Raw genomic sequence first — 26,183 nt, forward strand, 5'->3', positions numbered from 1 at the left:
TTGGCCTCCCAAAGTGCTGGGGTTCCAGGCATGAGCCACTGGGCCTGGCCCCTGCTTTCAATTCTTTGGGGTAAATATCCAGAAGTGGGATTGCTGGATCATATGGTAATTTTTACCTTTTTGAACTGCTGTACTGTTGTCCATAGCAGCTGTATCATTTTATTATTTATTTATTTATTTATTTTTGAGATGGAGTCTTGCCCTGTCACCCAGACTGGAGTGCAGTGGCGTGATCTTGGCTCACTGTAACCTCTGCCTCCTGAGTTCAAGCAATTCTTGTGCCTCAGCCTCTGAAGTAGCTGGGATTACAAGTGCCTGCCACCATGCCTGGCTAATTTTTTTGTATTTTTAGTGGAGACGGGATTTTGCCGTATTGGCCAAGCTGGTCTCAAACTCCTGACCTCAGGTGATCCACTTGCCACGGCCCCCCAGAGTGCTGGATTACAATCGTGAGCCACCATACCCAGCTGCAGCTGTACCATTTTACATTAAATCGCTTTAAAAGGGTGAATTTTGGCCTGGCACAGTGACTCACTCATGCCTGTAATCCCAGCACTTTGAGAAGCTGAGGCAGGTGGATCACTTGAGGCCAGGAGTTTGAGACCAGCCTGGCCAACATGGCAAACCCCATCTCCACCAAAAATACAAAAATTAGCCAGGCATAGTGGCACACACCTATCATCCCAGCTACTTGGGAGGCTGAGGCACAAGAATCACTTGAACCTGGGAGGTGGAGGTTGCAGTGAACCGAGATTGCACCACTGCACTCCAGCATGGGCAACACAGCAAGATCCATTCTTTAAAAAAACTAAAATTAATAAATACATAAATAAGAGAGTGAATTTTATATGTGAGTTATATCTCAATTAAACTGTTATTTAAAAACATGAAGAGCATCAACCTTCAGGGAGCTTCTGATCTAGCGGTAGAAAGCAGTTCACAAATATCCATTCCATGTGGTAAAGCACATGATACGAAGAGTTCAAATTTCTTTGATTCAAAGGGAAAAAATTACATTCAGATGATTGAATCAAGAAGAGCTTCAAGACAAAGACATTTGAAATGGAGCTTAAAGGAAGATTAGGTTGTAATAGGTAAAACCGAGGAAGTTGAACCATCCAGGTTGAGGAAGGGAAAAGCAAAGGGAGAAACTTTTTTTTTTTTTTTTTTTGAGACAGAGTTTCGCTCTTGTTACCCAGGCTGGAGTGCAATGGCGCGATCTCGGCTCACCGCAGCCTCCGCCTCCTGGGTTCAGGCAATTCTCCTGCCTCAGCCTCCTGAGTAGCTGGGATTACAGGCACGCGCCACCATGTCCAGCTAATTTTTTTTGTATTTTTAGTAGAGACAGGGTTTCACCATGTTGACCAGGATGGTCTCGATCTCTTGACCTCGTGTTCCACCCGCCTCAGCCTCCCAAAGTGCTAGGATTACAGGCTTGAGCCACTGCGCCCGGCGGGAGAAACATTTTTAAGCAACGGCAAGAAAAAATGGAAAATGAAGAAAAATTATTTGATGAAAGATGTTACTGTCTGTTCCGGACACCATTTCATCTTCCTCCTGGCACACAGAAGACTGTACTTCTAGATCCCTTGCATCCTGGTAGGGCCTGTGAGTAACTATGGTCAATGAATACGATGGTGGTGACTGGGGCAATGTGGGTTCTAGCCCTGGCCCCTAAAATCTCCCACAAGATCCTGCATTGCCACCTGGATGCAGAGAACGCAGAGAACGAAGAGAACGACCCGAGGCCCTGAAGGAAGCCTAAAGTGCGTGTTGGGGTGAACTGTGGCCTGCACGTCAAACTCCTCCCACTGCTGATTGTTGTACTGCCTTGCAGGCAAAAACATGTTTTTATATTTTTAAATAAAAAATTTAAAAAGTACCATTTTGTGATACTCAAAAAATTATATCACATTCAAAATTCACTGTCCATAAATAAAATTTTATTGGAACACAATGCTCATTGGTTTCCATATTGTCTATGGCTGGGTTTTTGTTTTGTTTTGTATTTTGTTTGTTTTTAGAGATAGGGTCTTGCTCTGTTGGCCAGGATGCCCAGTGGGGGCATCAAGGCTCACTGCAGCCTCTATGTCCTGGGTCTTCCTCTATGTCCAAGCGATCTTCCTGCCTCGGCCTCCCTAGTGGCTGCAATTCAGGCACATGCCGCCACGCCCAGCTCTGTGGCTGTTTTCGTGCACAATGGTAGACTTCAGCAGTTGCAACAGAAACTGGATGGCCCACAAAGCTTAAAATAGTTACTATCTGGAACTTTACAGAAAAAGTTTGCTGACCCTTGTCATGGAGAATGGCAAAGCCACTAGTGGGAAAAAACCCTGGACCTAGAATGACCCTACGGAATAAGTATTAAATAAATACTGATTGTGTTAAGCCGCTGAGATTTCTGGGTGACCTGAGACTGCAGCAGATGCTCTGCTGCCTAACCCGCCCACTGTGGACGAAGCAGCTTTGGGAAAGCCCGCTGTATATTACTCTTCTGCACTTGGCATTTACTAGCACGGAGGATTGGTTCTGAAGATAGGCTGTATTAGCCAACAGAAATCACTGATTTGGCCTCTCTGGAACATATTTATTTAAATTTCCAAGTGCATTAAACTACTCAAAACTATACATAGTAAATATATTAAATTATTAAGAACACAATTTTCCAAATTTATTAACCCCTTGCAATTCCCCCAAGATCAGGAAGGCTGAATAGCTCTCACTCGTGTAGCAACTCGTATCCTAAACTTTAGCTCTGAGAAACCTTTTCTGCATTGAAAGGTAGAGTGCAGGGTTCAGAACTCTGGCCTCCTCGCTGTTGGTTTCAAACTTCACATAGTTCTCTACTTCTGCCTCACAGACACATAAACACAGGGGCAAGGAGTCCTGCTCCCCTATCATAGTACTGCTTTTGACTACCATGGAATTGAATTTGACCAGGAACCTCTTTTACTCAGAGAAGTATATACCAAAAAAGGATGTTTTGAATACAGTTTTGTAGTTTCCAATCAACTACGTTCTCCTGTCCTGACAGCCCTGGGGGCCCAGCTGGCGTGGGAGAATGTGAACTTGCAGGGCAGCCAACTGGAACTGCATCTCCAGCGGGGCCAGGAAGCCTGGGCCTGGACTCACGGAAACAAGCAAACAGCTAGGATCGCGTGGGGAGCGTGATGGAAGGGCAACGAACCACAGAGTTTCCGGGCTTTGGCCCGAGAGTGGCTGAAATGACAACCCTTAAAATTAAAGCTGAAGAGAGGAGAAAATAAAGAAAAGGGAGCTGATCAAGTAATGGATGTAGTTGGAATAACCCATTAAGATACAAGGAGGCTGGGCGCAGCGGCTCACGCCTGTAATCCCAGCACTTTGGGAGGCTGAGGTGGGCGGATTGCCTGAGTTCAGGAGTTGGCGACCAGCCTGGGCAACATGGTGAAACTCCGCCTCTACTAAAATACAAAAAATTAGCCGGGTGTGGTGGTGTGGTGGTGTGCACCTGTAATCCCAGCTACTCGGGAGGCTGAGGCAGGAGAGTTGCTTGAACCGGGGAGGCGGAGGTTGCAGGGAGCTGAGATCACACTATGGCACTGTAGTCTGGGTGACAGAGTGAGAGTGTCTCAAACGACAACAAAAAAGAAAGACACAAGGAAAGATATGAGGTGTGGTGAACAGTGGGGTTTCAGATTTCGGAAGTGGAGAAATATTCAGGGTGATGCCACGTCCTGTGGAGAAACGATGAGTGTGGAGTGTGGAAGTGAGGGGAGGTGAATAGCCCTGAGTCTCAGGAGGCAAAAAACCCAGATGCTACAACACAATGAGGACAATCAGGATGGCAGCAGGGTTTGGGCCAAAGTGGAAAACTGTGAGCCGGGTCGTGAAACGTCCAGCAATTGGAGGGGAGCAGGGCAGTAACGAAAAGGGATAGAACCATGAGATCGCAGGGCCGGACCACAAAGGACAGTGTCCCACAGAGCACAGTGGTCTGAGAGGGGAACTGAGAAGCGACCCGGAGGCCCACGGAGTGTAGGAGAAGCAGCAGCTTTTCCTGGAGAGGGCTGCAGACGCCGGTCCTCAGGGTAAGCCGGGTTTCAGTCAGGAGGCAGAGGAGGGTCATGAAGCCTTTCAGAGGGCACACGGGAGCAGTGGAAGGCTGCGTCACGAAGATGAAACGCAGGGCAGCATGGCAACACACACGAAGCATGCGGAAACGTCCAGATCCTCCCACCTGATTTCCATCTACGTGTCTTTTACATATTTAGTACACCCTTTCCAATATTTTTCAAAGTTTTAAAAAAATACTTCAAACTTTTAAACATTATATGCCAGAAACAAGCCTGAAGTCTTTTTTTTTTTTGTGAGACAGAGTCTCGCTCTGCAGCCCAGGCTGGAGTGCAGTAGTGTGATCTCGGCTCACTGCAGCCTCTGCCTCCTGGGTCCCGGTTCAAGAAATTCTCCTGCCCCGGCCTCCTGCTGAAGTCTTTTAAAGAAAGGTTCACAACTACAAAATCAAGAAATTCTCTCAAACAATGGTTGACAAACACAACACTTCCCAGCTTGCTATTGTTTGCGTTAATTATTCTTGGCTTGAAGGAATTGAAGGGAGAAGAAAGAGGTGAAGTACACACGACAACTAGAAATAAATACTGGTATTGCTGAAATATTTAATGGTACAAAAAGAGGAACAATCATAGTTCTTTGTCACTCCACTTAGCCATCTTCTTAAAAAAATCACAAGTGAGGCTGGGCACAGTGCCTCACAGCTGTAATTCCAGCACTTTGGGAGGCCCATGCGGGTGGATCACCTGAAGTTGAGAGTTCAAGACCAGCCTGGCCAATGTGGTGAAATCCTGTCTCTACTAAAAATACGAAAGTCAGCCAGTCGTGGTCATGCGCACCTTTAATCCCAGCTGCTGGGGAGACCAAGGCACAAGAATCACTGGAACCTGGGAAGTGGAGGTTGCAGTGAACTGAGATTGTGCCACTGCACTCCAGCCTGGGCGACAGAGGGAAACTCCATCTCACAAAAAAAAGCAATCACAGGTGAACCAAGGGGAGACCTCAACAGTCACAGCTGAAAGGAGCACAGTGTATTTATAGTAGAGACAGATTCTTTGTCACCAAAGTTGAATTGAGACAACAGACTGAGAGAATGTGGAGTGAGATCTTTGCCTCAAGTTGGGTTGGTGCTAGAGCAGGTCCGTGACCGGTTAGGAACGGAGCGGCACAGCAGAAATGAGGGGCAGGCGTGAGCATTACCGCCTTGAACTCCGCTTCCTGGCAGATCAGTGGTGGCACTAGATCCTCACAGGAGCCCGAATCCTACTGTGAACTGCGCATGTAAGGGATCTAGGCTGCGTGCTCCTTATGAGAATCTAATGCCTGATGAGCTGGGGGGGAACAGTTTCATCCCACAACCGCCACCCCCCAATCTGTGGAAAAACTGTATTCCACGAAACTGGTCCCTGGTGCCAAAAATGTTGGGGACCACTGAGCTAGAGAGCTGGGAAAGGGTTGAGAAAGTTTATGCTTTTCCACAGAAAGGCAAATATCGTATGTTCTCACTCATATGTGGGAGCTTAAAAAGTAGATCTCATGACGATACACAGTAGATTAGTGGTTGCCGAAGACCAGGAAGGGGAGGGGGGAAGGGAGAGGAAGGGGAAGAACGGAAATACATATGTTTATTCCCACTGAACTGTATACTTGAAAATCATAAAGATGGTTAAAAAAAGAAAAAAAAAAGAAAGAAAAATCAGAATAAGGGCTATAGACTAGATAACAGTCCTTTACCTATATTAATTGCCCTGTGTTTTAAAATAAATTATATTGTGGTCATGTAAGAGAATATTCAGTTTTAGGAAATACACATAAGTCTGTAACTTAGTCTTAGAGTTCAGAAAAGGGAGAGGGAAATAAAATAAATATAGTAAAATGTTAACATTTGGAGGCTCTGGATAAAAAGTGTATGAGAATTTTTTTGCACTATTCTAACTTTCTTGCATGCTTTTGTGATTTAAAAAACTTAAATGTAAAAAAAAAAAAAAAGAAAAAGAAAGAAAGTTGATGCTTTTCATAAACTATGGACCCTCTCCCCAGAAGACTGTACCTAAGCTGGTATGAAGAACGTCTCGCTTACCATCTCAAGGGATTGAAAATTCACCAAAGACCATTCTTGAGTCAAGACTAACAGCAAGTGAAGCATAGGAAAGTGGGTCAGAGCAGCCAGTCAGGGAGCTGGTTTCTGAGGAAACAAGGTATTTTGTTTGGGAAAATTCCAGAGGAAAAAAGGAGAGAAGCCGTGGTTTCAGGGTTTAGATGGATTTGAGGATAGCAGTTTTGAACTAGGAGAAGTGAATGGATCAGGGGCCGGTAAGACAGAGACTTCATGACGAATACCTAGCTATGACAGTGATGGGTTACACCTTGAAACGTGGTACAAATAATCATCATTAGAAAATCCAGGAATGAGAGGGTCAGACAGGGCAGAGGCAGCATAGAATAAAATATGGCAGGCCAGGAATGGTGGCTCATGTCTGTAATCTCAGAACTTTGGGAGGCTGAGGCAGGGGGATCACTTGAGGCCAGGAGTTCGAGACCAGCCTGGCCCACATGGCGAAGTCTTGTCTCTACTAAAAATATTTAAAAAATTAGTTGGGCATGGTGGTGGTAGTCATAGCTACTCAGGAGGACGAGGCAAGAGAGTCACTTGAACCCTGGAGGTGGAAGTTGCAGTGAGTTGAGATGACAGCCTGGGTGACAGAGAAAGACTCCATCTCAAAAAAAAAAAAAAAATTAAAATTGCCAGTCTGGAGTCAGACCTAGGGTCAGACTTTCACCCTACTCATGTTTAGCTCACTGTTGAGAAGGCTGGCGTCTCTAGGCCTCTCATGGAAAAGAAGAGAGCTCATGGGGTGAGAATTAGCTTAGCTAACAAAAGAATTTTTGTTAAACCTAGCATCCAGTGGCCCAAAGCAAACAGTGGCACATCACATGAGCAGATTTGGAGGATTCCATTCACTACCCCATGCTCTTACCGACAACACCAACCGAGGAGATGGGCTGCGCTGATGCTGTTTTCCACGATGCTCCGGAGGGAGATGACCACTTATTTGCTTTCCTTTCAGCTAAGAAAGCATATTGCAGGGCTCTTGCCTGCCCTGATTGCAAAAGGTATTGAAACAGCTCCTCCTCCTTCTTGCTGCCCACTTCATAGGGATACTGCACAGCAGCCTGGACTGCTCGGACACAAGCCTCCTGAGCAAGACACCCAGGGTGCTGCTTCCGCATCTTCAAGAGGGCCTCACTAAAAATGGTGTCCATGTTGGGCAAGCTCGGAATTGGCTTGTTGAAGAGTCTACGGGATTCTAAAGGTTGATCTGAAAGGAATAAGAATGATCAGAGCTCTGGAAATGTTACTTGTCCAAAGAGAATGTGAATATATAATAATAACAATAACCAGTTCAAATTCAAAGCACAAACTAAAGATTATTCATTAAGATATTTAATGTACACTAAACCTATGGACACTAACATCTCTGCTATCTTTGCAACATAATCCTAAAAGATAGAATTTAGCAGATTCAAAGCAATTTTAGGTTACCTAATTTAGGCATAAAAGTTGTATTTTCTTTTTAATCCAAGGCCAAGACAATTTTATAAATAGAGTATTAATTAAATTAATAGATTAAATATTAATTATAATAAAACATAAATTATAATATTAATATAATATATTAAATATTAATGAGTCTAAGGAAAACAGTTCTGAGTTAATATTTTATTAATTTAAAAAATCATTTCAGCTTTTTAGGTTGAGGGCATACATGTGCAGATTGGTTACGTGGGTATATCACATGATGCTGAGGTTTGGGATATGAATGATCCTGTCACCCCAGCAGTGAGCGTGGTACCCAAAAGCTGGTTTTTCAACCCTTGCTGCCCTCCCTCCCTTTCCCTCTAGTAGCCTCTAGCATCTATTGCTGAATGAATATTTTAGATTCAAAATAACCTTAATTCCATTTCTAATAGTAACAAAAACTTTAAAATATCTAGAAAAGAAGATAGTGTGATATTGATGCAAGGAAAGGCATATGTATCAATGGAAGAGAATTGAGATTTCATAAATAAATTCTTACAATTATAGCCAGTGATTTTCAACACAGGTGCCCAAACAATTCAGTGTAAGAAAGGACAGTCTTTCAACAAATGGTGGTGGGATAACTGGATATCCACATGCCAAAAGCAAACAAAAAAAAACAAAACTCAGGTCCCTACCTAGTGCCATAGAGAATCAACTGAAAATGGATCACAAATCTAAACTGAAGAACTAATACTACAAAAATTCCTAGAAGAAAATATTAAATTTTCTCAGAACCTTGGGGTTAGGCAAAGTATTCTTAGATATAACACTCAAAGCATAATGTATAAAAGAAATAAGAAATCAGACTTCATAAAAATTAAAGACTTTTGTTCTTCAAAGGATATCATTAAGAAAATGAAATGACAAGCCATACACTAGGAGAAAATATTTGTGTGGTAGTCAGAATAACGCTCCCCACCAAATGTTCATGTCTTAATTCTCAGAACCTGTGAAGGTAATACCTCACGTGGTAAAGAGATTTATAGGTGAGATTAAGATTAAAGACCTTGGCACAATAGCTCACACCTGTAATCCCAGTACTCTGGGAGGCTGAGGCAGGAAGATCGCTTGAGCTCGGGAGGTCAAGACCAACCTGGGCAATATGGTGAAACTCCATCTCTACCAAAAATACAAAAAAATTAGCCAGGCATGATGGCACACCCCTGTGGTGCCAGCTACTCTGGAGGCTGAGGTGGGAGAATAGCTTGAGCCTGAGAGGCTGCAGTGAGCCAAGGTTACATGACAGAGTGAGACCCCATCTCAAAAAAAAAAAAAAAAAAAATAGACCTTGAGATGGGGATATCACCCTGCAATATCTGAGTGAGTACAGTCTAGTCATATGAGTCCTTAAAAGCAGAGAACCTGTTCTGCCTATGGTGAGGGGGATTCAACACTCAAGAAGGGTTAGAGAAACGCAACGTGAAAAGAACTCGACCTGTTGGCCCTGATGGAGCTTTGAATGTGAGGAAAAGAGACAGGAACTAAAGAATGCAGTATTCTCCAGAAGCTAGGATCGACCTTCAGTTTACAAGGTCGCAAGTTTGCAGGCAAGAACATGGGGACTTTGGTCCTACAATGCAAAGTACTGACTTCTGCCAACCACCCAAATGAGCAGGAAACAGTTTCTCCCCTAGAGCCTCCAGAAAAGAGTGCACCAGCTGACACCTGGATTTTAGCCCAGGGAGGCTTCTACAATACTTCCAGGCTACAGAAGTGTAAGAAAATAATTGCGTATGATTTAAACTGCTAAGCTTGTGGTAATTTGTCATCACAGCAATAGAAAATGAATACTACTGGCCCATCAAATATCAAATAAATAACTTGTTTCCAGAATATATAATAGACTCTTATGACTTAATAATTAGGCAAACAATGTAATTTCCTAAATGGGCAAAAACTTGAGCAGATATTTCATCAAGGAGTGTGTATGAATGGCTAATATGCACAAGAAAAGATGCTTGACATTATTAGTCATCAAGGAAATGCAAATTAAAACCACAACAAATGTGGGAGACAGCCTCTCTAAGTAATGGGCTGTCATTTCTAGGTTAGGTTACAGAAAGACTCTGGCTTCAGTCTTGCTCATCCTTTCTTGCTCTCTCAAATTGGTCACTCTGATGGAAGCCAGCTGCCCTGTTGTGAGCCACCCTATGGTAAAGCCCATGTGGCACAGAACTGAGGAAAGCTTTCAGCCCCCAGTCAGCAAGGAACGGAGGCCCTCAGTACAACAGCCCATAAGGAACTGGATGCCCCCAGCAACCGCTTGAGCGAGTCTGAAAGCAGATTCTCCCCCTCATTCCCAGTCAGCCCTGAGGTAATCGCAGCCACAGCCAACACTTTGATTGTAGCTTTGTTTGAAATCTGAATGCCAGAGGACCCAGAACACTTGAATTCTGGACCCACAGAAATTGTGAAATAAATGTTTGATTTTAAGCCACTAAGTTTTGGGGTCATTTGTTATGCAGTTAGACTTACTAGAATGACTATAATAAAAAGACATCACTATTGAATGTCGGTGATAATGTAGAGAAACTGGAAGCCTCATGCATTGCTTCTGAGAGAGAAAAACAGCACATTGCTCTGAAAAACAGTTCGTTTCTTAAAAAGATAAACATAAACTTGTTGTCCAACCAAGCAATTTTGCTCCCAGGACTCTACACAAGGGAAATGAAAGCATATGCCAGAAAAAAAAAATCTTGTCCACAAATATTCATGGCAACATTATGTAAAATAGCAAAAACTGGAAACAATCCAAACATCCATCAACTGTTGAATGAATAAAGAACATGTGATAGAGCCATACAATAGAATATTATTCAGTGATAAAAAGGATCAAATTGTTGATACATGCTACAATACAGATGAGCCTCAGTATCATTACGCTAACCAAAAGAAGCCAGATGCAAAACGTTACATATTGTATAATGGCATTTAGATCCAATGTCCAAAAAATTCAAATCTATAGAGACAGAAAGATCAGTGGCTGCCTAGGGCTGGGGATGTGAGTGGAAGTTAGCTGTAATGGACAGAAATAAACTTTTTGTGGTAGTGCGCAAGTCTTAAAATTGATTTATGGGGATGGCTGCACAACTCTATAAGGCAAATCATGCCTCATTAAAGCTGTTAAAGTATATCTAGAAATGAATTTATCAGGAAAGGTACAAGACCTTTCAGAAGATAACTATAACATTTTATTGAAGAACATAAAATAAGACCTTAATAAAAACAGAAAAGCCCCATGCTCCTGGATATAAATATTTAATAGCATAAAAATATCAATATTTTCCATATGTATTACAGATGAAATTTTAATAAGAGTCCTTATGGTACTATTTAAAAAAATAACTTTACAGAATGATTCCAAAGTTTTCATAAATTCATAACAACTTACAGTTACCAAAACTTCAGCTACACTAGAAGTTGTTTTCTAAAATATACTAGCATCTCTTAAAAAATCAAACCATTCTATCAAAAATGCATATCTTAGTTATTTAGACAGACAACCTGCCAGGGCTTATACCAGAGCAATTTCACCATAAAAAGACATATGAGCATGAGCCCATCTGGCTTTGGTGTGTTAAGCGCCTCCAAGGGAAAGTTAAGTAAGGTTTGGAGGTAATCATGCGCACATGGTAATATAGATATATTGTAGCATATGGTAATGTTGGGGTTCAGGGGTTCAGGGGAGCCCTTCGCTCCCCTGAGAGGATGTTTCTCCAAGGGTTTTGGGTCTCCTGCTCTCTCCACAATGAGAGAGGGGACCAGGTGTGCTTGCAAAGTAAATACCAGACCCCAAACAGAGTTCTTGCAGAAAGTGAATTTATTTTCGGTGGAGAAAGGAAAAAAAAGGAGAAGAGAGAAAACTTCTGGGTGGGGCGGGGAGAGGAGAGAGAGAGAGAGAGAGAGAGAGAGAGAGAGAGAGACAGAGACAGAGAGACAGAGAGAGAGAGACCATTAAATCTCGCGGATGGAGAGAGATGGGAGGAGGGCATGGCGCTGGGACGTTCTTGCCCTTAAAACTACGCCCGCTTGTGGACCGGAAAGAGAACACCTTCCATCAGCAATAGAGATATATTGTTTAATCTCAACCTCGTTTTTTAACCAAAGAAACAGGAATCTTTTCTTAATGCTTGATTAGTAAGTAGTGTTGGAAAGAATGAGTTTCTAAAGTAATGATTTCCCAAATGATGCTGAGAACAGGATTCAGGAATGGAGAGAAGACAGTGGTTAAAGGCATGTGGTCCCTCACCCTGCTGCTTTGAAGAAACGTGAACTGCATCCAGTAGGCCCACCCATTACTTGCTCAGTTACCCAAAGAGGGAGCCCAGCCCTCAACGTATGGAAAAGCACACCCAGCAGAGAAGAATGGGGACCCCTCCAGGGTCTACAGATGATTTACTTTGCCGGTGGCCTAAAAGGAAGACGAGAATGGACAACGGGGAGAAGAGGGGGCAGACAAGAGTGCGGAGGGGCGGGAGGAGAAGGAAGGCGGGCTGGGCTGCTGGTGCCCGGGGAAGAACGGACGGCCCGTGCAATCTACGCCGCGTAACAGGGCACTGGCAGGGTTGGGAATATCTTAGAGCTGGATCTCTGTTTTGTGATGCTACCTCTGTTCAAGCATTGCTGGAGGTGCTTCTCAACATCATAGCAGACATCAGATTGATTTGAAGATTTGAGAAGTTCAGATGCCCACGTCACACCTCAAAATTAACTGTTGTATTTTTAAAGAATAGTCATGCCCATGCCCCAGCATAGATTCAGTTGAGAATCTTTAGAGGTGGGGCCTAGTAAGACTATGCTTGAAAAGGTCAAAAGTTGATTTTAAGGTATAGACTCTGGGAGGTCCAGGAGCAAAGAGTGCTGCCCGCCACTGAATCAAGGACAGCTGTAGTTTCTGGCAATTTTGTTTTAAGCCAGAGATTGAAAAGAAGGAGGAAAAAAAAGAGAGAGAAGAAAACTGAAGTGGAAAAAAAAAAAAAAAAAAGCCTGCTTAATGGTGTATGGTAATTTTTTCTGATCAGCATAATCCTATTATCCTGGGAACACTGAAGACCTTGCAGACTGCATATGGGCATTTTAGGAACTATCTAAGGCTCTTGTCTAGACCAGCCCTAGAGCCAAACAAAGTATACCCACTGGAAAAGTTTGGATCCGAGCATAATCATAGATGCTTTCTCCCTGCTCAATTTCCTATCTCTTTCGTGCTGCAGCTCAAACTAAGGATGCTGTTAGCTTACAACTTCGGTTATAAGATACTCAGAATTTCTCCTTTGGGTCTATAGGTATGGCTGTTTTCAAGGTGCATTTCTTGTACACCTGGTAGTTTCCAAGTCACTCAGCAGTACCTACATATTAAGAGAGGCAAGTGTCAGCATGTCAGCAGCAGCGTTAGCTGTCCAGGGAAATGGGGAGGAAAGAAACTAATTAGTGATTCAAATATACTATTAATTGAATTCTTTCCTTGACCCATTCACGTTTTTTTTCTGAATTCTATGAGGTCTTCTACAGCAATTTTGATTAAAAAAAAAAAAGTTCACGTTTCTGAAGGAAGAAAAGGAGGTGATCATTTTTCCTTCTTCCTTCTGCTGTAATGACAGGAAAAGATTTTCTCTCCCTAGGCTAGAGAGGCTTAACATGCAGTTCACAGAAGTTGTTTTCACAGACATAAAAGAATCTCTCTCTCTCTCTCTCTCTCTCTCTCTCTAACCCTGATAAACAGAGAGCTGTGTCCATCATAGAAGCTTTGCAAAGGACAGACAGAACAACCGCACATTAACAGGCTTCAAGAAGGTGACCCATAGAACTTGTCTAACAAGTAAAAAGGAAGCTCAATTTAGACATGTGCGTAGGCCTCCTATGAAAGACAGGTCACTCTGCTCTTTTGAAACATGTTCATATAAATGTTCACAGAGGGTAAAAAATAAATTACAAAGAACAGGAGATAAAATGAAGAGAAAGACAAATAAAACCACTAAGATTTTTTAAAAGCCACAAAATCTAAAAGAACAAATAGACCAAGGTCTTTAGGCAGAATTAGAATTGTTAAAAATGGCTAACACAGCCCAGCACAGCCACAGGAACGGGACCAGGTTTCATTACAGAGACAAAAATGGAGCATGAGGTTCCTGAATTGAGACTCCCAGTTAGATAATTCCCTGTGCCCATTCCAGCTGGGGAAGGTAGAAAGAGAGAGAGAGCACGCCTGTAGTCTCTTGGTCTTTGAATATCAGCACACACATTCAGCTTCACGGCAGAAACATGCACTGCTAGCCTCATGCATGTGCAAAGAAAGAGCATTTGACAGGATCCTCCCCTCCCTAGTTTAGCCAAAGCAATCTGGTTTGGCCAAATAATTCTGCATGGCACTGGTAAATCCATTGCACTGCAGTAGTCTGGGAGGCTTCATGGAATACGAGCATTCAGATGCATAAAGCTAATGAATTTCCACAGTCAGCTCGCCAGGATATAGTGTCAAGTTTGCACAGAAATGTGCAGCTAAGTCCCGAATTGTGTTTTTAGGTAGGTTAACCTTCCACACTCCCTTCCCACCCAAAACTGGCTCCAAAAGTGCTGACTGGAACACTGACCACTGGAAATTCCCTTTCCTCCCTCCATTCCTGTAAGAAGTAAAAACTAAATAAACATTCTGCACCTTCTTCTTTCATCGTCGTCGTCGTCGTTGTTGTTTTAAGCAAACATTTGAGCAGTGGGAGTGAGAATAGGCTGAATAATTGGAATATTGTTACAAACGGGAAAAGAACACTAACATTTTACATATATTTTTAAAACAGAGATAGACTTTGCATACTAAAAGAGCCACCACTTTAAAGTATACAATTCATTGCATTTCAGTATATTCACAAGGTTATGCAACCATATCTGCATGTCTTTCAACCATGCCTTTCATAATTTACAAAAATATCTTTAAGACTATAGGTAGTGTTTGCATTCAGGTGTAAAAAAAAAATCAAAACCAGCAAAAATCACCTCCCTTCTTACCCTTCTTCTCTCAAAGTGCGGTCCCCAGAACACAGCATCAACATCACCAAAGCATGTTTATTTGAGATACAAAATCTTGGGCCCCACCCCAGATCTAATGAATCAGAAAGTAATGAGTGGGGCCCTGTTAACTATGTTTTAACAAGCCCACCAAGAAGCAATTTTTATGTACAGTAAAGTTTGAAGACCATGGCTCTAGATCAAGACACTTGCTCTAGCTTTCCATAACTATAGATTTCTTTTCTTTTTTTTTTGAGACAGCATTTCGCTCTTGTTACCCAGGCTGGAGTGCAATGGCGCGATCTCGGCTCACCGCAACCTCCGCCTCCTGGGTTCAGGCAATTCTCCTGCCTCAGCCTCCTGAGTAGCTGGAATTACAGGCACACACCACCATGCCCAGCTATTTTTTTATATTTTTAGTAGAGAGGGGGTTTCACCATGTTGACCAAGGTGGCCTCGATCTCTTGACCTCGTGATCCACCCGCCTCGGCCTCCCAAAGTGCTGGGATTACAGGCTTGAGCCACCGCGCCCGGCAACTATAGATTTCTAATAAATGCATTTATATTTAATGTAATTAACATTGCATTTTTGTGGAAACTTTCCTTCAAGTTAATCCATCAATTTGGTTCTGCCAAATGGCCACACACTAACAGCTATATTTAAGACAAACAGGCTGGGTGTGGTGGCTTATGACTGGGATCCCAGCACTTTGGGAGGTGGAGGTGTGTGGATCACCTGAGGTCTGGAGTTCGAGACTAGCCTGGCCAACATGGTGAAACCCCCTCTCTACTAAAAATACAAAAAGAATCAGCCAGGCGTGGTGGCACACATCTGTAATCCCAACTACTCCAGAGGCTGAGGCAGGAGAATCATTTGAACTGAAGAGACGGAGGTTCCAGTGAGCTGAGGTCATGTCATTGCACTCCAGCCTGGGCAACAAGAGCAAAATTCTGTCTCCAAAAAAAAAAAAAAAAAAAAAAAAAAGGAAAAAAGAAAAATAAAGAGAAGAAAGAGGAAAGCGGGAAAACACAAAAAGAAGAGATAGGCACAAGACCTTGAATGAAAATGAAAGGCAAAATATCAGGCCTTGTTAAACTAGAAACTTGATGAGGTAATAAATGGCAAATGTAGGAAGATTCTGAGTTAATCTTTGGTTGATCTGCCTTTTTCTCTACCTTGATCTCTCGCGTTTGTCTATTACAAAGCAGCACCAAGAAATCATAGGATTTCAAACGGTGGAATTCATTTAAAAAAGAAAAGAATAGTAAATAGTAAAAGTCCTAGGGTTTCCATGGGATTCTAGTCACTAAACCCTAAAATAGACATTATACCCCAAAACCTTCCTTGAGTTGTTGCAAGGACAAACAACTAGGCACCCAACCACAGTAGCCTGTGAGGTCTCAGAACATGACTTGAAACCAACTAATTTTGTTGAACCCTTTCTTTTACCAATAAATAACATGAAGCTCCAAAGGTGATTTGTTAAGGCTCACATAGCTAAGGTTGAGACCACTATATCAAATCCTGATCCTGTTTCCAATATTTTATGACTAAAAGCTTTAGTGAGCATTACTGTACACAGATCTTCATGTATTTATGTGATTATTTCTCTATGGTAAATTCCTAAGAATAGAAATACTAAGTCAAAAGGTATGCGTAATTTTAAGCCTCAATACATGATGGTCCAATTTGCCTTCTAGATAGGATGTATTACAGGCAGTCTAGTGAGAGCATATTTAAACTCAATCTCAACGTATTTTTTCCATCTGTTCTGATCTGCTTGAAAAAAAATTAGTGTCTTTTAATAAAATTAATAAAAAACTAACGGTTTTTTATTAATCAATTTTAAAAAGCATTTGAGTTAAGCATACACTGACTTTACAAGCCCGCGATACTATTCTCAGGTATTTACCCAAGAAAAAGGAAAAACTGTGTCTACAAAGACTTGTGCAGGCCCAAACGGAAACAACCTAAATGTCCATCAGCTGATAAAGGATAAACAAATTGTAGTTTACCCACACTATGGAATACAAACTGGTAAAAAGGAACAAAATATTAATGCATGTAACAATAGGAATGGCTCTCAAAAACATTATGCAAAGTAAAGCCAGCCACAGAAGACTATATACTATCCGCATGATTCCATCCAGATGAAATTCTAAAAAAAACATAAAACTGTGACAGAAAGTAGGTCACTGGTTGCCTGTGGCCAAGGGGCAGAAAAAAGAATTTATGAGACAGGGGTACGAGAATACTTTTTAGAGTGATAGAACTGTATCTTGATTGTGGCAATGGTCGCATGACTGTAAGCAATGACCGAAATTCACCAAACTCTACATTTAAAATGCGTGGATTTTATTTGTGGAAATTACACCTCAATAAAGCGGGAAAAAATAAAAACAAAACCAAAAATAATTTAGAAATATTTGGGAAAACTAACTTATGCTAAGCCAGGGAATAAAACAAAACAAAAGCAAAACTCACTTAAGAAATTTTGGAGGAAAACTAACACTTTCCTTTTTGCTTATTTCCTTACCATTTGTGTCTGTACTCACATACACTCTATATACTATCATTACTCCATACACAATTATATACTGTATAATTACAAATACATGTACACTTATAGTCTAAACATTATTATATCACAATTTGACATTTTTCTATGTAGTCTTTATAACTATAATTTAAAATAGTAATACATAATTGTCCAAAGCCCTGAAGCGTTAAAAGGTGAATTATGGGGGTTAAAGCAAAATGGTGCCTCAATATTTGGGTGCCACCAAGTGGACACATTGTGTAATGTCGCTGAGATCAAACACTATTTTATAAGTTTTATAAATTAAAAATGTTTAATTTAATGCTTAAAATTAATTTTAAATTGTGAATAAATTAAAGTTATAACCAGACCATTTTATAAATGTAGTTAAGATTGAGACCTGAATCCAGGTCTCCTCGACCATGAAACCACGAACCTTATCTATTTCTTGAAGTAACGTAATTCTCAAACCGGAATCTAGGAACATCAGTTAAGGAAAAGAACTTCCTGTTGAAATTGAGGCCTTTACAAATTAAAACTACAGATGTGAATGACAGACACGGGCCTATCTTTAGCAAACCAAAGATCATTTAGGGACCTCCGAATGCAAATAGCCTTTGCTGTGTGACTATCAAGTGACTTCTAACAAAACAATAAGCCCCCTCAGGAAGTACAGTGATGAAAACACAGTGAAGGTTGCCTGAAAGGCAGAAAAAAATAGTAGGAAATTTATTTCTATTTGGGCAAGGACTTGCTGGTTCTCTTTAGGGGTCACCATTATTTTCTCCCCATTGCTCCTTATCTTTCCAGTTCAAGCTTTTACTTTCACATTGAAACAGTAACTGGCTAGAGCCACAAAAAAGAAAGCTTATTTCAGGAAAGTGTTTGGTCTCTGCCAGGGTCAACAAAAGAATGACTCCTTCAAAAGAATGCCTTTGAATGCCACCGGGCCATTGCCTGCCACCAAGTGGGACACCAGCACTCTGTTCTGCCTGGAACCCAACACTCTTCACAGTTATTTTTTCTGGCAATCTTTACCCTCTGCATCTTGCTCATTTAAAGCTGACAACCTCCAGAGACTGAAAAGAAATTTTTTCAAAAGAAATAAACAAAAAAAACCTCGAGGAATGCCACTGAAAGAACTCTGGAAGGAATATCCCGAGTCCATAAAGTAAGAAACCTCTGAGAGCAGGACATAACTCAGTTTGCTGAGACAGAAGTTCTCAAGGCCCACAGCTTTACTGCAGTAAATTACAAAGCCTGTGATATGGTTTGGATGTTTGTCCGCTCCAAATCCCATGCTGAAATACGATCCCCGGTGTTTGAGGTGAGAGCCTTGTGGGAGGTGACTAGCTGGTCCTGGGAGCTGATCCCTCAGGAATGTTTAGCACCATCTGCTTGGTGATAAGAGTTTTCACTCAGTTAGTTGATGAGAGACCTGCTCGTTTAAAAGAGTTTGGGACCTCCACACTTCTCTCTCTTGCTCTCTTGCCATATGATGTGGCCATTCCTGGTTCACCTTTGACCATGGGAAAAAGCTCTCTGAGACTTCCCCAGATGCTGAGTAGATGCTGATTCCATGCCTGTATAGCCTGTAGAACTGTAAGCCATTTAAACCTTTTTTTCTTCTATTTCTTTTTTATTATGCTTTAAACTCTGGAGTACATGTGCAGATCTTGCAGGATTGTTGCATAGGTACACACATGCCGTGGTGGTTTACTGCCTCCATACCCCCCCACCCCCGTCACCTACATCAGGCATTTCTCCCAATGTTATCCCTCTCCAACCTCCCCACCCCCTGCTATCCCTACCCTAGCCCCCCATCCCCCAACAGACCCCAGTGTGTGATGTTCCCCTCCCTGTGTCCATGTGTTCTCACTGTTCAACACCCGCCTATGAGTGAGAACATTCGGTGTTTCCTCAGGTTTTTCTCTATAGCAACACAACAGACTAGCAAGCCTGTCTTCCATCTACTGAAGTGTTTGTCTGCTTGGTAGTTTTAATTTTTTTTTTTTTAATTTTATTTTAAGTTCCAGGACACATGTGCAGAATGTGCAGGTTTGTTACATAGATAAATGTGTGCCATGGTGATCTGCTGCACCTATCAGCCCATCACCTAGATATTAAGCCCAGCATCCATTAGCTATTTGTCCTGATGCTCTCCCTCCCCTCCCCCCTGCTGACAGCCCATAGCGTGTGTTGTTTCCCTCCCTGTGTCCATGTATTCCCATTGCTCAGCTCCCACTTTTAAATGAGAGCATGCAGTATCTGGTTTTCTGTTCTTGCCTTAGTTTGCTAAGGATAATGGCTTCCAGCTCCACCCATGCCCTGTAAAGGATACAATCTCATTCCTTTTTATGGCTACATAGTATTCCATAGTGTATATGTACCACATTTTCTTTATCCAGTCTATTACTGATGGGCATTTGGGTTGATTCCATGTCTTCACTATTGTGAATAGTGCTACAATGAATATATGCATGCATGTATCTTTATAATACAGAATGATTTATATCCCTTTGGGTATATACCCAGTAATGGGATTGCTAGGTCAAATGGTATTTCTGGTTCTAGGTCTTTGGAGAATTACTGCATTGTCGTTCACGATGATTGCACTAATTGGCATTCTCACTAACGGTATAAAAGTGATCCATTTCTCCACAGCCTCGCCAGCATCTATCTGGTGTTTCTTGACTTTAATAACTGCCATTCTGACTGGCCTGAGATGATTTCTCATTGTGGTTTTAATTTGCATTTCTCTAATGATCAGTGATGTTGAGCTTTTTGTTATATGTTTGCTGGCCACGTGAATGTCTTCTTTTGAGAAGTGTCTCTTCATGTCCTTTGCCCAATTTTTAATGAGTTGTTTTTTTTTTCTTGTATATTTGTTTAAGGTCCTTGTAGATTCTGGATGTTAGGACTTTGTCAGATGGATAGATTGCAAAACTTTTCTCCCATTCTGTAGGTCATCTGTTCACTCTGTTGATAGTTTCTTTTGCTGTGCAGAAGTTCTTTAGTTTAATTAGATCCCATTTGTTAATTTTACCTTTTATTGCAGTTGCTTTTGACGTTTTAATCATAAAATCGTTGCCCATGCCTGTGTCCTCAATGGTATTGCCTAGATTTTCTTCTAGGGTTTTTACAGTTTTGGGTTTTACATTGAAGTCTTTAATCTATCTTGAGTAAACTTTTGTATAAGGTGTAAGGAAGGGGTCCAGTTTCAATTTTCTGCATATGGCTAGCCAGTTCTCCCAGCATCATTATTAAACAGGGAATCCTTTCCCCCTTGCTTGTTTTTGTCCTGTTTGTCAAAGATCAGATGGTTACAGATATGCAGTATTATTTCTGAGGCCTCTGTTCTGTTCCATTGATCTATATATCTGTTTTGATACTAGTACCATGTTGTTTTGGTTACTGTAGCCTTGTAATATAGTTTGAAGATGGTAGTGTGCTGTGTCCAGCTTTGTTCTTTTTGCTTAGGATTGTCTTGGCTGTATGAGCTCTTTTCTGGTTCCATACAAATTTTAAAGTAGTTTTTTTTTTTTCTAGTTCTGTGAAGAATATCAATGGAAATTAATGAGAATAGCATTGAATCTATAAATTACTTTGGGAAGTATGGCCATTTTCACAATATTGATTCTTCCTATCCATGAGTATGGAATTTTTTTCTGTTTGTTTGTGTCCTTCTGATTTCCTTGAGCAGTGGTTTGTAGTTCTCTTTGAAGACATCCTTCAGTTTCCTTGTTAGCTATATTCCTAGGTATCTTATTCTCTTTGTAGCAACTGTGAATGGGAGTTCATTCATGATTTGGCTCTCTGCTTGTCTACTGTTGGTATATAGGAATGCTTGTGATTTTTGCACATTGATTTTGTATCATGAGACTTTGCTGAAGTTGCTCATCAGCTTAAGAAACTTCTGGGTGGCTGGGGGTGGTGATTCATCCCTGTAATCCCAGTACTTTGGGAGGCAAAGGTGGATAATCACCTGAAGTCGAGAGTTCGAGACCACCCTGATCAACATGGAGAAGCCCCATCTCTACTAAAAATACAAAATTAGCCAAGTGTGGTGGCGTAATTCCAGCTACTGGGGAGCCTGAGGCAGAAGGATTTCTTGAATCCAGGAGGTGGAGGTTGCGGTGAGCCAGGATCATGCCGTTGCACTTCAGCCTGAGCAACAGGGGCGAAACTCCATCTCAAAAAGAAAACGAAACTTTTGGGCTGAGAATATGGGGTTTTCTAGGTATAGGATCATGTCATCCACAAACAGAGACAGTATGACTTTCTCTCTTCCTTTTTGAGTACTTTTTTTTTTTTTTTTTTTTTTTTTTGAGACAAAGTCTCGTTCTGTTGTGCAGGCTGGAGTACCGTGGCACAATCTCGGCTCACTGCAACCTCCACCTCCCAAGTTCAAGAGATTCTCCTGCCTCAGCCTCCCAATTAGCCTTGTTCTGAATATAAGTATCCTCCCAGGCCCCTGCCACCATGCCCAGCTAATTTTTGTATTTTTAGCAGAGACAGGGTTTCACCATGTTGGTCAGCCTGGTCTTGAACTCCTGACTTCACATGATCCACCCACCACAACCTCCCAAAGTGCTGGGATTACAGGCAGGAGTCACCGCACCCAGCGCTTGAATATTCTTTATTTATTTCTCTTGCCTGATTGCCCTGGCCAGAACTTCCAATACTATGTTGAATAGGAGTTGTGAGAGACGGCATCCTTGTCTAGTGCTGGTTTTCAAGGGAAATGCTTCCAGCTTTTGCCCATTCAGTATAATATTGCCTGTGGGTTTGTCATAAATAGCTCTTATTATTTTGAGGTATGTTCCAGCAATACCTAGTTTATTGGGAGTTTTTAACATGAAGGGATGTTGTATTTTATCAAAGGCCTTTTCTGCCTCTGTTGAGATAATCATGTGGTTGTTCTTTAGTTCTGTTTATGTGGTGAATTATGTTTATTGTTTTGCATATGTGGAACCAGCCTTGCATCCTGGGGATGAAGCTGACTTGATTGTGGTAGATAAGCTGTTTGATGTGATGCTGGATTCAGTTTGCCAGTATTTTTTTAAAATAAGGTGAAGTCTTGGTCTGTCACCCAGGCTGGAGTGCAGTGGCGCAATTTGGGCTCACCACAACCTCCGCCTCCTGGGTTCAAGCAATTCTCATGCCTCAGCCTCCCGAGTAGCTGGGATTACAGGTGAGCGCCACCACACCCAGCTAATTTTTGTATTTTTAGTAGAGACAGGGTTTTACCATGTTGGCTTGGCTGGTCTTGAACTCCTGACCTCAAGTGATCCACTTGCCTTGGCCTCCCAAAGTGTTGGGATTACAGACGTGAGCCATTGCACTCAGCCTAGTTTGCCAGTATTTTATTGAGGATTTTTGCATTGATGTTCATCAGGGATATTGGCCTAAAGTTTTGTTTTTTATTGTATCTCTGCCAGGTTTTGAAATCAGGATGATGCTGACCTCATAAAATGAGTTATGGAGGAGTCCCTCTTTTTTAATAGAAAAAAAATTCATGTGATAAAAAAATTTTTAAAGCTACAGAAAGGTAAACAGTGAAAAGTCTCCTCCCAGTAGCTTCTGCTAGTGGACCAGCCCTATTCCCAGAGGCAGCCATCAAACATTTCTTGTGAATCTCTACAGAAATATTTTATACATAAGCAGTTATATATATATATATATATATATATATATATACACACACACACATATACATTTTCCCCGTATTTTATCCCACCCCCTCCTTTTTGTTACATCAGGCGTCCCCAAACTACAGCCCGCGAGTCACATGTGGCCCCCTGAGGCCATTTATCTGGCCCCCCGCCGCACTTCAGGAAGAGGCACCTCTTTCATTGGTGGTCAGTGAGAGGAGCACAGTATGTGGCAGCCCTCCAACGGTCTGAAGGACAGTGAACTGGCCCCCTGTGTAAAAAGTTTGGGGACGCCTGTGTTACACCAATGGCAAACCACTATATACAATAATGCTTTTTTCACTTAATAATATGGGCTTCATACCATATCAATACACACAATTTCTTATTCATTTTTAAGCTGTATCATATTCCATCACCTGGATGGACCAAAAGATATTTAGGAGTTCCTTACTGAAATGAACATGTATCTTGTTTACAATCTTAGGCTACTTCTATTTTTATCTTCTTACCTGAAACTCTCTGAGCAAATCTGATTGCTTCTTCAAGTGGGTCTGAGTTCACAACTTTATCTAGAATGCCCAGCTTGAGTGCTTCACCTGCTAAAATATATCTTCCTGAAAAAAATAAAATAAAACAATCAAAGAATGAAGCAAGATCAAAGCAAAAGCATTACTCTCTAGTAGGAAAGGCTGTCTATCCTAGATAGAAATATCTATTATTGAATAAAATAAGTAAGAACCACACTGACTGATAGAGTGAAGATCAGCACTGAGGTAACCAGGAAACTTGGATTCAAACTCCAGCTTTAGTTTCACTATTTGTATGACCATAAAGAACTGCACCAGGAACACAATTTCCTCATTAGCAAATGCCAATAATTATGCTTATCTCAGTAATTCTGAGTATTGAGTGAGAATAACATATTCTCTTTATATTCTATAAATCTCTATAGAAGCACTTTATAAACTATAAATCTCTATAGAACTGTGAGGTGTTTCGTTTTTTATAATAATAATAGAAGTAGTAGCAGCAGGATAATATAGTATCTACCTTATCCCTAGCACACACCATGGGCTGTGGTTGGTTAAAAGAAAAAATAAAGAGAGTCGGGCACAGTGGCTCACGCTTGTAATCCCAGCACTTTGAGAGGCCGAGGTGGGCGGGTCACTTGAGGTCAGCAGTTCAAAGTGAAACCCTGTCTACTGAAAATACAAAAATTAGCCAGGCTTGGTGGTGCATGCCTGTAGTCCCAGCTACTCAGGAGGCTGAGGCAGGAGAATCACTTAAACCTGGGAGGTGGAGGTTGCAGTGAGCAAAGATCACGCCACTGCACTCCAGTCTGGGCAACGAAGCTGCTAGACTCCATCTCAAAACAAACAAAAACGAAAAAATGATAGTCCCTAAACATAAATATGGTTAGGTCAATAAGAAGAAACAAATTTGACATTCTATAAGGCATAATTAACATTACGTAGGATATATGGGATGGACTTCTGTCATTTTTTGGCTACACAGCATCTCAACCCCTCCCTTAGTTCGTGGAATAGCTGTTGGGTGAGCTTTGGAGCCCTGCCTTCTTCTACAGAAGCTGAGAGGGACACAGATGATTAGGCAATTGACAATGAGACTACGGCAGCACGAGTGTGGCCCATGCCCCCAGCTGTGACCTGAGTGCTCTTTTGAGGGTTTTTAGCTTGGAGTCAATGACACTAAGCAGCAGCCACAGGTTAAATCTCATTTCACAGGTGCCAGCATCTAGTATCTGGCAGTAGTGGTGCTGATACTTAGTGTCCAATCAGGCCATTAGCATCCTCCAGTACAGAATGTCCGCTCTAGAGGGGATACAGAAGTTTGATAAGCGTTTGCACCATTCCTAATTTGCCTGGATAGTTCTTTACCAGTTGTAAATATGCAGTTTGACCTGCATATTCTGAGGTAAGAGGTAGGGGACATCAGCATCCCTTACCCCAGAGTCAGAAGGAAGGAGACAGTGACACATCACTTGCTTTCTTGCCAGTACCATCTTGCCTTCTGAAAAGCGATCATCGAATCTGTCTTGGTGGCAACAGTTCCACAGTCTTCACTGCACCTATGGTATTGGTGGATACCGTCAGAGACAAACCCTGCATTCCTGGTTTTTATTAGTGCTTCAGAGAACTCCAAATGAGTTTTCTTGATTGGATAGAAAGTTCAGTGATTTTTTTGGTAGGTGTCTCTTTGGAAAGCAGTATTTGGGCAGTTTTCTGAAAGTATCTCTGAAAACAGGCTTTCAGATCTCCTGGGTAAGGAGTAGGGTGGGAATTACATAAGTGATTTCCGGGGTCAGGTATCGTGTATAAAATCACTTCGGTAAGGAGTGAGTGAATCAGCCTACTCAGGTTAAGGGAGCCAGGCAAACACAAAATGGGACAGGGAGACCTGGGTCCTATGATAAAAGGATTTTGAGGTCAACTAAGCAGGGGGAATGTGAGTTACTCCCAGATGAGCTGAAAATTTCTTTAGCTGTCATGATTTCTTCTGGCTTGGATTTCACAAAATTGGAAGAGTACCACTACTATTCTAACAGAGTCAATGGGATTCCAAGTGCAGTCATAATACCATATAATAACATTTCTGTCAACAACACATATATGATGGTGGCCCCATACAATTACAACATTGTATTTTTACTGTGCCTTTTCTATGTTTAGATACACAAATACTTTCCATTGTGTTACAATCCCCTACAGTATTCAGTACAGTAACCCGCTGTACAGGTTTGTAGCCTAGGAGCAATAGGCCATACCACATGGCCTGGGTGTGTAGTAGGCTATCCCATCTAGGTTTGTGTAAATACGCTATGATGCTTGCACAATGACAAAATGTGCCTAACTACACATTTCTCAGGCTATATCTCATTGTTACATGACGTATAGCTGGACTTTCACCCTGTTTCAAAGAACTAAGGATCTAAAGATGTGGCTTTGTATATCCAATGCAGATTCGTAGGCTGTAATTTAAATTTGTTTTTTCTTACAGTGTAGATGACAACCCCTGTCTAATGGGCTCTAATAAGAACCCTGTGCGCCCCAAAGCAACTGAGGCTGAGAGTTCTCGTCTCCAACCTGAGTAATCTCAATTTTGTCCAATTTTCTTGATGGCTTCTTTTCTAACCTTTAACATTTTTTTCCACATGAAACTGTTTCCAAATGTCATATTCAGGTTTTCCTAAAATTGTGCAGACTACTAAAAAAGACAGGTGTATGATTCTAATGTTAGCTTTTTTTGTAATTCACTGTGACCTTTTCTATGCAAATCAAAAAACCCGTCATATTCTTACTGTTTTTACCACTTTTCTCCATGTTAAAAATAGTG

General features: G+C 41.6%; 1 protein-coding gene across 1 annotated transcript in view; it reads right to left on the minus strand.

Moving 5' to 3' along the window:
- The window catches only part of EHHADH (enoyl-CoA hydratase and 3-hydroxyacyl CoA dehydrogenase), a 63,721-nt gene that overhangs the window by 7,401 nt on the left and 30,137 nt on the right, over positions 1-26,183 (minus strand). The window contains exons 5-6 of the mRNA XM_010337668.3: positions 23,339-23,443; positions 7,029-7,370 (exon numbers count right to left, since the gene is read on the minus strand). Coding sequence (XP_010335970.3) covers positions 7,029-7,370; positions 23,339-23,443 — 447 coding nt within the window. The remainder of the gene's footprint in view (positions 1-7,028; positions 7,371-23,338; positions 23,444-26,183) is intronic.

This window comes from Saimiri boliviensis, chromosome 8 (assembly GCF_048565385.1).
Source record: "Saimiri boliviensis isolate mSaiBol1 chromosome 8, mSaiBol1.pri, whole genome shotgun sequence".
Taxonomy (NCBI): domain Eukaryota; kingdom Metazoa; phylum Chordata; class Mammalia; order Primates; family Cebidae; genus Saimiri; species Saimiri boliviensis.